Source organism: Oncorhynchus keta, chromosome 25 (genome assembly GCF_023373465.1).
Source record: "Oncorhynchus keta strain PuntledgeMale-10-30-2019 chromosome 25, Oket_V2, whole genome shotgun sequence".
Taxonomy (NCBI): Eukaryota; Metazoa; Chordata; class Actinopteri; order Salmoniformes; family Salmonidae; genus Oncorhynchus; species Oncorhynchus keta.
In genome coordinates this window covers 11,720,005-11,733,005 of record NC_068445.1, presented here as the reverse complement: position 1 = coordinate 11,733,005, position 13,001 = coordinate 11,720,005, and the positions used below count along the sequence as shown (strand labels likewise).

Below are 13,001 nucleotides of genomic sequence, written 5' to 3'. Positions count from 1 at the left end.
GTCATAATTTGAAAAGCAATATTTGAAAATGTAAAGCAAAGTCATGTTTTAAAAGGTATAACAGTTCTTACCTTCTTCACACAGGGAGCCGTGATAGGGTCGATCACACTCACAGCTGAAGCTAGTCCACAGGTCAATACAATGCCCACGATGATGGCAAGGATCAGGATGACACCAGTCGGTCTTGTTGCAGCCCAGCTCCATGTCTTGGACGTGCTCTGGGAAGATATCCTGAGGCAGTAGCAGCTGGTGGTCAACCTGTAGATCCTCCATGCAGCCAATGAAACCCTTCCTACTCTCTGTGTTGTCCAGATACTTCTGGGGGGCCCCACCCACATAGACCTGGGGGAATGATCCAGGTTGGAAGAAGATCAGTTGGTTGTGTCCTTCGTCCTCCACTGTGCAACCCCCGTCATTGTCACAGCCTGGTCCTTTCACCATCAGCACCAGCTTCTCATCCATGGTCACTTTGGCCTCATGCCAGTCTCCGTCATTGACAGGGAGATGGTAGGTGGCCTGTAGCTCCTTCCCTGATCCAGCTCTAGCATGGATATGGCCCCCCACAATCTCCAGGGACACACTGTTGTCCTCAGCCCCTCTGTAGAACAGCAGCATTTCAGTCAGGGTGGTCCTGAAGCGCAGCTGGACGTGGATCCCATAGTGGTGGTGGTGGTGGTGCTGGGGGTCAATCCCTCTACTGGTCCTGTTAGCTATAGGAGGGAGCTGGATAAGGACATACCCCTCTCTGTTGAAGGAGAAGGTGGTGGGAATGCTGCAGTGCTTCCCAGTCAAGCCAGGGTGACAGAGGCAGGTGTGATCATGCTCTTGTTCATCCCCATCTTCCCCACTGTGCACTTTTTGGCTTAGGATGGGCACACACGTGGCTCCGTTCTCACACAGGTGTTCCCTGCAGCCAATCAGACGGACGTCACAGTTATGGCCACCCCATGGCTCCTCCCCTGGACCCGCCGTCACACAGTTGCAGGTGTAGGAGTTGGCGGCGTCCTTGCAGGACCCGCCGTTCTGACAGGGCTCGCTCTCACACTCGTCAATGTCTACCTCGCAGTGCATACCTGGAATGACAACATAACACACCATTTGTTTATTCATGTTGGATAGGGGTATGGTTATGTATTTCTCTGCCACACAGGACTGTCCCACAGCCACACTGTGAGATTTAACAGGAGCCTACGGGTCTCCCTAACCAAACCAATGAGTTAATCAGAGTCTCCCTAACCAAACCAACGAGTTAATCAGTCTCCCTAACCAAACCAAATGAGTTCATCAGAGTCTCCCTAACCAAACCAAATGAGTTATCAGAGTCTCCCTAACCAAACCAAATGAGTTATCAGTCTCCCTAACCAAACCAAATGAGTTCATCAGAGTCTCCCTAACCAAACCAAATGAGTTAATCAGTCTCCCTAACCAAACCAAATGAGTTATCAGAGTCTCCCTAACCAAACCAAATGAGTTCATCAGAGTCTCCCTAACCAAACCAAATGAGTTATCAGAGTCTGCCTAACCAAACCAAATGAGTTATCAGAGTCTGCCTAACCAAACCAAATGAGTTATCAGAGTCTGCCTAACCAAACCAAATGAGTTCATCAGAGTCTGCCTAACCAAACCAAATGAGTTATCAGAGTCTCCCTAACCAAACCAAATGAGTTATCAGTCTCCCTAACCAAACCAAATGAGTTATCAGAGTCTCCCTAACCAAACCAATGAGTTAATCAGTCTCCCTAACCAAACCAATGAGTTAATCAGAGTCTCCCTAACCAAACCAATGAGTTAATCAGAGTCTCCCTAACCAAACCAATGAGTTAATCAGAGTCTCCCTAACCAAACCAATGAGTTAATCAGAGTCTCCCTAACCAAACCAATGAGTTAATCAGAGTCTCCCTAACCAAACCAATGAGTTAATCAGAGTCTCCCTAACCAAACCAATGAGTTAATCAGGGTCTCCCTAACCAAACCAATGAGTTAATCAGAGTCTCCCTAACCAAACCAACGAGTTAATCAGAGTCTCCCTAACCAAACCAACGAGTTAATCAGTCTCCCTAACCAAACCAATGAGTTAATCAGAGTCTCCCTAACCAAACCAATGAGTTAATCAGTCTCCCTAACCAAACCAATGAGTTAATCAGAGTCTCCCTAACCAAACCAATGAGTTAATCAGGGTCTCCCTAACCAAACCAATGAGTTAATCAGTCTCCCTAACCAAATCAATGAGTTAATCAGAGTCTCCCTAACCAAACCAATGAGTTAATCAGTCTCCCTAACCAAGCCAATGAGTTAATCAGAGTCTCCCTAACCAAACCAATGAGTTAATCAGAGTCTCCCTAACCAAACCAATGAGTTAATCAGAGTCTCCCTAACCAAACCAATGAGTTAATCAGTCTCCCTAACCAAACCAATGAGTTAATCAGAGTCTCCCTAACCAAACCAATGAGTTAATCAGGGTCTCCCTAACCAAACCAATGAGTTAATCAGTCTCCCTAACCAAACCAATGAGTTAATCAGTCTCCCTAACCAAACCAATGAGTTAATCAGAGTCTCCCTAACCAAACCAATGAGTTAATCAGTCTCCCTAACCAAACCAATGAGTTAATCAGTCTCCCTAACCAAACCAATGAGTTAATCAGAGTCTCCCTAACCAAACCAATGAGTTAATCAGGGTCTCCCTACCAAACCAATGAGTTAATCAGGGTCTCCCTAACCAAACCAAATAAGTGAATCAGTCTCCCTAACCAAACCAATGAGTTAATCAGTCTCCCTAACCAAACCAAATGAGTTAATCAGTCTGCGTAACCAAACCAAATGAGTGATTCAGTCTCCCTAAACCAAACCAAATGAGTTATCAGAGTCTCCCTAACCAAACAAAATTAGTTCATCAGAGTCTCCCTAACCAAACCAAATGAGTTATCAGTCTCCCTAACCAAACCAAATGAGTTATCAGTCTCCCTAACCAAACCAAATGAGTTATCAGTCTCCCTAACCAAACCAAATGAGTTCATCAGAGTCTCCCTAACCAAACCAAATGAGTTATCAGTCTCCCTAACCAAACCAAATGAGTTATCAGTCTCCCTAACCAAACCAAATGAGTTATCAGTCTCCCTAACCAAACCAAATGAGTTATCAGTCTCCCTAACCAAACCAATGAGTTATCAGTCTCCCTAACCAAACCAAATGAGTTATCAGTCTCCCTAACCAAACCAAATGAGTTATCAGAGTCTGCCTAACCAAACCAAATGAGTTATCAGAGTCTCCCTAACCAAACCAAATGAGTTATCAGAGTCTCCCTAACCATACCAAATGAGTTATCAGAGTCTCCCTAACCAAACCAAATGAGTTCATCAGAGTCTGCCTAACCAAACCAAATGAGTTATCAGAGTCTCCCTAACCAAACCAAATGAGTTATCAGAGTCTCCCTAACCAAACCAAATGAGTTCATCAGAGTCTGCCTAACCAAACCAAATGAGTTATCAGAGTCTCCCTAACCAAACCAAATGAGTTATCAGAGTCTCCCTAACCAAACCAAATGAGTTATCAGAGTCTCCCTAACCAAACCAAATGAGTTATCAGAGTCTCCCTAACCAAACCAAATGAGTTATCAGAGTCTCCCTAACCAAACCAAATGAGTTATCAGAGTCTCCCTAACCAAACCAAATGAGTTATCAGTCTCCCTAACCAAACCAAATGAGTTATCAGAGTCTCCCTAACCAAACCAATGAGTTATCAGTCTCCCTAACCAAACCAAATGAGTTATCAGAGTCTCCCTAACCAAACCAATGAGTTATCAGTCTCCCTAACCAAACCAAATTAGTTAATCAGATATGGAAGTACACTGGCAAGCACGCGGCTCTCCAGGAAGCACTTGACTAGACTATACCTTTTACTAATGAGGAAATGACTGATGAAAGTTTAAATATCGGTATGGATGAGAGCCCAGTTTCTACTTCTCTCTGTTCACAGTCAAATTGTATTAAAAAAACAAATGCTTTGAAGTATGTTGCTAGATTATTCACGGTATATAGTAAATCAATGGGACTACAATATGCTTAGTAAGCAATGAAAGTTTACACATCAGCAAAATCCTCTAAAACTCCTCTCTCCACAAGTTAAAAACAAGAACATCTCCTTCTGCCCTCCTCCAGCCCTCTACCTCCCCCACATAAACACACAGCCTGTCCGAGCAGCCCTTCTCTCCACAGTACATTTTGAGTGTTACCTGTCAGTCCCCATGGCTCACACCATTCAGCTAGCAACAGTAGTAGCAGTAGCCCCCTCATTCTCCCAGAGCCGTAAATACACACATATAGCCAAACAGGTCCCACGGATGAGATCAAACTTGTGCACCCTCTCTCTCACACATGCACACACACACGTACACACAGTCCATACACTTGTACCAGGCAGGCAGAAGTGAATACTCGAGCCCAAGCCCACCCTACTTCTCTCCCTCCCTCCCTCATGCCTGCATACAGCCTCCCCTCGGCAGCCAGGGCTCTAAGCCTACCACCCAGCTGGCTCCTGTCACTGCTGACAACAGGAATGTTGGGCTGCAGTCACTCCTGATCGATGTTATGGATGCCGGCTAGTGGCAGACGGCATTCTAATCACAGGAGATGGGCTTCTGAGCAGAGGGGCTGTACTGAGCTTGACTATGCTGGAGTAACCTCAGTATGACATAGATTGAAATGGGGGGTCAAAGGTGGCTGGGTTGAGGGGGGGGGGGCTCAATTTAATTAGCTTAACCAGTTTCTGGGTACTCTATCTGTACGTGCGAAGAGAACTCCCAGAGAATATGTAGTCATATGATCTTGTTGTGCACCTATGTGTTATTCCACTGCCTTGTTACAGTATACGGAAGTATGCTTACTGTGCAAATAGCCTAGGACGAAGAGTATCGCAATACCTTATGTTTGAATTGATAACAGGTTTTGTTTTTGTGATGAGAGGGTCTTCCAAGCTCGCTTTTATTAATTAGTGGTTCATGGGACTTAAGCGGCTTTGTGGTAATCTCTCTCTCCCCCTAGTAAACTAGAGGAAAGACCCCTGTTAAATCCTCAGCCGGAACGACCGACATATGGCACCAGGTTTTATGGTCTTTGTTGTTCTTCTACTGTCATGCCCCTCCGTATGGACACATACCCTCTCTGTCAAAGCCACTGTACACAGACACTCACCCAAAGAACTGGAGATATACTCTCAAATCAAATCCAAGTTTATTTGTCACGTGCGCTGAATACAACAAGTAAACCTTACAGTGAAATGCTTACTTACAGGCTCTAACCAATAGTGCAAAAAGGGTATTAGGTGAACAATAGGTAGGTAAAGAAATAAAACAACAGTAAAAAGCCAGGCTATATACAGTAGCGAGGCTATAAAAGTAGCGAGGCTACATAGAGACACCGGTTAGTCAGGCTGATTGAGGTAGTATGTACATGTAGATATGGTTAAAGTGACTATGCATATATGATGAACAGAGAGTAGCAGTAGTGTAAAAGAGGGGCTGGCAGGTGGTGGGTGGGACACAATGCAGATAGCCTGGTTAGCCACTGTGCGGGAGCACTGGTTGGTCAGCCCAATTGAGGTAGTATGTACATGAATGTATAGTTAGTTATATGATAAACAGAGAGTAGCAGCAGCGTTCATTTTCAGTTGTTATTCATAGTTAATAACTCTGTTATTCAGAGTTAATATATCTGTTATTCAGAGTTATTCATGGGTGGTTTTCCAGCCCACCTTTACTTTTCCTTTGCTTTTCCTTATCTCTGTTTTGACTGATGTCTAATGTTCAAGCAGACCAGTACAAGCAGGAATGATCAACAGGGGCAGGATTAACCTATTATTGTTTTGCTCACTGCTAGGCAAGTGAATCCAAAGAGATATACTGTATATTACTGCATGGGATTGATTTCTTCTCTCTATTGTATCTTCTGATATACAGTATATTAAGAGCAGTGAAATAGACAGACAGTCTTACCTGTGAACCCAGGTGGACAGTCACACTGGTATGAGTTGACCAGGTCCTCACAGCTCCCTCCGTTCTGACATGGAGCAGACTCACACTCGTCTATATTCTCTTCACAGCTCTCACCTGCAAGAGACAGGACACATTACGTACTTACTCCATTACTTACCCTCAAGTCAAATGAACATCGACTGCAATTACAGAGGATTCCTATTCAATCAGATCCTATACTTAAAGTGGGGTGGGAGGTCACCAACTATGAATTTCAGTGCTGTGCCTTACCAGCAAACCCAGGCTGACAGTGGCAGAGGAACCCAGCTGCTTCCTCATAGTTGAACTCCCTGTCATCCAGTCCAGACAGCACCCCGTAGTGCAGCAGCTCTGAGCGCTGGAAACACTCTCCTCCATTCTCACAGGGCTGCAGCTCACACTCATCAATATCCACCTGACAGTTCTTCCCTTCATAACCTGCAACACACACACCATTATTTTAAACAGTTCTTCCCTTCATAAGCTGCAACACACACACCATTATTTTAAACAGTTCTTCCCTTCATAAGCTGCAACACACACACCATTATTTTAAACAGTTCTTCCCTTCATAAGCTGCAACACACACACCATTATCTTAAACAGTTCTTCCCTTCATAAGCTGCAACACACACACCATTATTTTAAACAGTTCTTCCCTTCATAAGCTGCAACACACACACCATTATCTTAAACAGTTCTTCCCTTCATAAGCTGCAACACACACACCATTATTTTAAACAGTTCTTCCCTTCATAAGCTGCAACACACACACCATTATTTTAAACAGTTCTTCCCTTCATAACCTGCAACACACACACCAATTAACAATGTCTACACTGTATTTCTGATCAATTTGATGTTATTTTAATGGACAAAAAATGTGCTTTTCTTTCAAAAACAAGGACATTTCTAAGTGACCCCAACATTTTTGAACGGTGGTGTTTAAAATGTACTCTCCATCCTCTGTACTGAGGATCATCTTTGTTTTCCTATTGCTCATGGCCCTGCAGCTGCACCAGTTCTACACTAGATGGCAGTGTGGTGTAACACTACAGTCAGTACTACACTTTACAGGTCTCTCAATAGGTCTCTCGCTATGTCTCATACAGGCTTGTAATCATACCTTTGACCCTTTATCTCTGTGATTTACGTCTGGGAAACTCCACGAACCAAATCTTACCAAGATAAGGGTTTTGCCTGACTTTAAAAGGCTACATGGAAGCGCCTGCAGCTTTTCTTTTCAAAATACTCCTGACACCTAGGATGTTCTCACTCTCTCTCTGTTTTTATGCCAGACAGCGTATCAAATATTCTTGTACAACAATCACTGCGTGTCAGAAGAGGCTGTTGGGAGGAGCTATAGGAGGACAGGCTCATTGTAATGGCTGAAATGGAATGAATGGAACAGGGTCAAACATGGGTTTTCTATATTTTGTTTGTTGTGTTTGACACCACTTCATTCATTCCATTCCAGCCTTTACAGTAAGCCTGTCCTCCTATAGCTCCTCCCACCAGCCTCCTTTGCTGTGTGTGTAATACTTCCTGTGGTGCAGAGAATGCTTGGCAGATACTGTATGACAGACAGCTGACTGTTACTCCCTCATTTGGTGAGAAGTGTGTGTGTGTGTGTGTGTGTGCGTGCGTGCGTGTGTGTGTGTGTGTGTGTGTGTGTGTGTGTGTGTGTGTGTGTGTGTGTGTGTGTGTGTGTGTGTGTGTGTGTGTGTGTGTGTGTGTGCGTGTGTGTGTGTGCGTGTGCGTGTGCGTGTGCGTGTGCGTGCGTGTGCGTGTGCGTGTGCGTGTGCGTGTGTGTGTGTGTGTGTGTGTGTGTACCTGTCCAGCAGACACAGTCGTATTGGTTGACCCCCTCTAGGCAGGTGGCTCCATTCTGGCAGGGGTCCGAAGCACACTCTGAGATGTCCACCTCACATTGCTCTCCTGTGAAGCCTGTCCCGTTGCAGTCACACTCATAGCTGAGTGAGGAGGAGGAGACTTAGAGAGGCTCCTTATATCCTACTCATTTCAGTGAGACTGGGACATCTTTGAAGCATGAAAACGCACTGGGACCTCAGTGCAGTCAGTAGAAACATTAAACAGTCTTAACTGTGAGGTTTCTAACATCGAATCATTTCTGATCTACAGGCATTTTTTCTTATGGAAAGTGGAATTCCACCTTCACACATTTTTTGCTGTTGTTGTGGGGCAGTCCCACTCTTGATGTTTTTAGTTTTATTGGATAGGACAGAGGTAGAGAGGAAAGATAGAGGAGAGAGGGTGGTGAACTAGCAGTGGGTCGGATTTAAAGAAGCTTAGACCACTAGACCACTTTAGGCCACCTATGTGGTATTTTTTTATGAACAAATGTAATTGGTTCAATCTAACGCATCTCTGTATTAACAAGATTCACCACCCAGGTCTGATGAAGCTCTCTATCAGGTTTTCCCCACTTCCCAACCGCATGATTAATTACCATCCGAATAAGCGGTGTAATCCTTATCCTTGCCCTGTTAAACTTTACTGTCGGGAAGGAATAACTCTGCTGACATGCTGCTAACTGACACATTGGGGTTAAGCAGCTGATTCAGCCAATGAGAGGAGAGAGAGTTGGGGACACCTTACCTGTTCACCAGGTCTGTACAGTTGCCCTCGTTGAGACACGGCCCGCTGGCACACTCATCAATGTCCAGCTCACAGTCACGGCCCTCGTACCCGGAAACACACTCACAGGTGTACAGGCCCACACGGTCGTGGCAGGTGGCTCCATGCTGGCAGGGCTGCTCCTCACACTCATCGATCTCCACTTCACAGTTCACCCCTGCCACACAACGCAGACACAGGTTCATATATGATGGGTTTCACTATGAGAACAACTGCAGAGCTGACAGAGAAACATTGAACATGGTGGATTAAAACTTTGTAGTGTCTATATGAGGTTGGCAAAGTAGTGAACTCTGAACTAAAGACACTGAGTTAAAGAGAGAGGGTAATTCCCTCACACTCTAAAGACAGCAGGATACGTTGCACTGACCCAAACAGAGAGACTGTCTCACCTTTGAACCCAAGCAGACATTTGCACTCATAGCGGTCCACCTCATTGACACAGGTCCCATTGTTCTTGCACGGCCGCGACACACACTCGTTAATGTCCAGGTCGCAGTGGTAGCCTTGGAAACCAGGCACACAAAAGCACTGGTATCCGTTGACGTCATCTTTACAGATGGCTCCGTTCTGACAAGGGAGTGACTTACAGTCATCTATGTTCTCCTCACAGTCACTCCCCTGGAAGCCTGGGACGCACTGGCACTGGTACCCATCCGATGTGTCAACACAGGTGGCACCGTTGTGGCACGGCTCCTCAGTGCAGTCCCTCGCCTGGCAGTGATCTCCTCCATAGCCAGGGGGACAGTGGCAGGTGTAGCTATCCACCCTGTCCACACAATGGGACCTGACACCCTTACATGGGTTGCTCTCACACTTGATGTTGATGTTGAGTGTGCAGTTGGTCCCTGCGAAGTTGTCGGGGCAGTGGCAGGTGTAGACCTCTGTGCCCAGTGTGCTGGTACAGTTGGCGCATGGCGCATCGTGGACACAGGGGTCATACAGCTCCCTACAGTCCTTGCCCATATAGCGGACTGGCCATCTGGGACAGAGACACGTGTAGTTGCCCATTTGTTCGAGACACGTACCGCCATTCTGACACGGGGCCGACAGACACTTGTCTGCTGCTGCTGTGCACAGTATACCTGTAGGCAAGAAAGAAAATAAACTCATTATTTATCATGAATGAGAAAGCTCAAAATATGAAAGCAATCTCAAACTTTAACTTCATGAAAACTGTGGTGATAAAATCGCTGGTGAAGTATTACCAGTCCATTACCCTGGTGAAGTATTATCAGTCCATTACCCTGGTGAAGTATTACCAGTCCATTACCCTGGTGAAGTATTACCAGTCCATTACCCTGGTGATGTATTACCAGTCCATTACCCTGGTGAAGTATTACCAGTCCATTACCCTGGTGAAGTATTACCAGTCCATTACCCTGGTGATGTATTACCAGTCCATTACCCTGGTGAAGTATTACCAGTCCATTACCCTGGTGATGTATTACCAGTCCATTACCCTGGTAATGAATTACCAGCCCATTACCCCGGTAATGTGTTACCAGTCCATTACCCTGGTGAAGTATAACCAGTCCATTACCCTGGTAATATGTTACCAGTCCATTGTCCTGGTGATGTTTTACCAGTCCATTACCCAGGTGATGTATTACCAGTCCATTACCCTGGTGATGTATTACCAGTCCATTACCCTGGTGATGTATTACTAGTCCATTACCCTGGTGATGTATTACCAGTCCATTACCCTGGTGATGTATTACCAGTCCATTACCCTGGTGATGTATTACCAGTCCATTACCCTGGTGAAGTATTACCAGTCCATTACCCTGGTGAAGTATTACCAGTCCATTACCCTGGTGATGTATTACCAGTCCATTACCCTGGTGAAGTATTACCAGTCCATTACCCTGGTGAAGTATTACCAGTCCATTACCCTGGTGAAGTATTATCAGTCCATTACCCTGGTGAAGTATTACCAGTCCATTACCCTGGTGAAGTATTACCAGTCCATTACCCTGGTGAAGTATTGTGAGATTACCAATTATTTCCTATGAGCCCATTAGTAGGCCAATACACCAGATACCTTTGACCTCTCCCTTTGTCTCTGCTTCTGAGGCACTTACAGAGCACTTTCTTAATGAAACGTTATTTTAAAAACGCTTCCCTCTCTCTCTCGTCTGGACTTAAAGTCAACACAGCAGATGGTGTTAGGAGTAAACGTATTGCACACTCACTGTGTGAGCAGTTGTCACCTGAGGCTTCATCAATGAAAGTTCCCTTCACCCTGAACACCCTGAACACTACTAATCTAACCTAAACTTGACCCCATGGGTCATCTTAATACACACCGCAACAGGTAGTTTAATAATCACAGACTGTTTGATGCTGGTTAGATTTTCTGCTATAGTTGTTGAAGAATATTCCTTTTGTCATAAGTAGAAATAATAAGCGTACAGTGCTAAAATATTTGAATATGAGGAGGATAAAACTGTCGAATGCTTTCATACTTGAATACATGTTCCTATTACGTTTATGGAACTTGTATGTTGTCTTAAATCCTGATTTGATTAGATTGCTAACTTAATGAACACAGATATATAGCTTCTGAGTTATTCAATATACTAGTATAGTTTATACAGTATTTAACAATGAGTGTTAGCAGGGATTTTTACTATATGTCTACATGTGTGTTGTTTCCTTACTTGACTCACTCACAGCTTATCTTAAAGGGAAGGTCACATTGTCCCTCTATCCACTGTAGCACCCACTGTACCTATTACTGCCATGCCCCGGCCCTTTAACACCTCTGTAACCCTCCTGTCACACCCCTAATAACTCCACCTCACACCTGTTTCCCTAATATAATGTGACCACCCATAGTGCTCGGGATCTGTAGGATGGGCAGGCTTTTGATCCAGTCCAGCACTTGATTCAATGAATCAACTGATTATTACCTAGATTCGCTGAATCAGGTGTCTGATTGTTGGCAAAAGCCAGCACACTCTGGCTGTTGCTCTCCATGACAAGTGTTAGTGACCACTGATCATTCATTTCCACTCAATAGATCTACGGTACTAGTTGCTGTGTGTCACAATCCACTTGTTGTGAGCCACAGTCTTCTTCCCCTGCTATAATATCTAGTGTATGTTCCAAACACCATATACAGTATATCACAAAAGTGAGTACACCCCTCACATTTTTGTAAATATTTGAGTATATCTTTTCATGTGACAACACTGAAGAAATGACACTCCTCCATGACGACATCATGGAGCTGGTGGATGTTAGAGACCTTGCACTCCTCTACCTTCCATTTGAGGAAGCCCCACAGATGCTCAGTAGGGTGTAGGTCTGGAGACATGCTTGGCCAGTCCATCACCTTTACCCTCAGCTTCTTTAGCAAGGCAGTGGTCGTCTTGGAGGTGTGTTTGGGGTCGTTATCCTGTTGGAATACTGCCCTGCGGCCCAGTCTCCGAAGGGAGGGGAACATGCTCTGCTTCAGTATGTCACAGTACATGTTGGCATTCATGGTTCCCTCAATGAACTGTAGCTCCCCAATGCCGGCAGCACTCATGCAGCGCCAGACCATGACACTCCCACCACCATGCTTGACTGTAGGCAAGATACACTTGTCTTTGTACTCCTCACCTGGTTGCCGCCACACACGCTTGACACCATCTGAACCAAATAAGTTTATCTTGGTCTCATCAGACCACAGGACATGGTTCCAGTAATCCATGTCCTTAGTCTGCTTGTCTTCAGCAATCTGTTTGCGGGCTTTCTTGTGCATCATCTTTAGAAGAGGCTTCCTTCTGGGACGACAGCCATGCAGACCGATTTGATGCAGTGTACGGCGTGTGGTCTGAGCACTGACAGGCTGACCTCCCACCCCTTCAACCTCTGCAGTAATGCTGGCAGCACTCATACGTCTATTTCCCAAAGACAACCTCTGGATATGAGGATATGACGCTGAGCACGTGCACTCAACTTCTTTGGTCGACCATGGCGAGGCCTATTCTGAGTGGAACCTGTCCAGTTAAACTGCTGTATGGTCTTGGCCACCGTGCTGCAGCTCAGTTTCAGGGTCAATTTGGATATTTTCACTTAGGGGTGTACTCACTTTTGTTGCCAGCGGTTTAGACATTAATGGCTGTGTTTTGAGTTATTTTGAGGGGACAGCACATTTACACTGTTATACAAGCTGTACACTCACTACTTTACATTGTAGCAAAGTGTCATTTCTTCAGTGTTGTCACATGAAAAGACACACTCAAATATTTACAAAAATGTGAGGGGTGTACTCACTTTTGTGATATACTGTATGTTCTTCACTAATCCCCTGACACCCCCAGATACACTGGAACATCCGTTGCAACCC

General features: G+C 45.1%; 2 protein-coding genes across 2 annotated transcripts in view; both read right to left on the bottom strand.

The window, feature by feature from the left end:
• LOC118358171 (folylpolyglutamate synthase, mitochondrial-like) overlaps positions 1 to 13,001 on the bottom strand; it is a 158,697-nt gene that overhangs the window by 114,420 nt on the left and 31,276 nt on the right. The gene's annotated exons all lie outside the window — the stretch shown is intronic.
• The window catches only part of LOC118358165 (protein crumbs homolog 1-like), a 39,467-nt gene that overhangs the window by 4,997 nt on the left and 21,469 nt on the right, over positions 1 to 13,001 (bottom strand). The window contains exons 2-7 of the mRNA XM_035735670.2: positions 9,055 to 9,747; positions 8,624 to 8,819; positions 7,838 to 7,977; positions 6,257 to 6,442; positions 5,987 to 6,100; positions 72 to 1,073 (exon numbers count right to left, since the gene is read on the bottom strand). Of these exons, the coding sequence (XP_035591563.2) occupies positions 72 to 1,073; positions 5,987 to 6,100; positions 6,257 to 6,442; positions 7,838 to 7,977; positions 8,624 to 8,819; positions 9,055 to 9,747 (2,331 nt within the window). The remainder of the gene's footprint in view (positions 1 to 71; positions 1,074 to 5,986; positions 6,101 to 6,256; positions 6,443 to 7,837; positions 7,978 to 8,623; positions 8,820 to 9,054; positions 9,748 to 13,001) is intronic.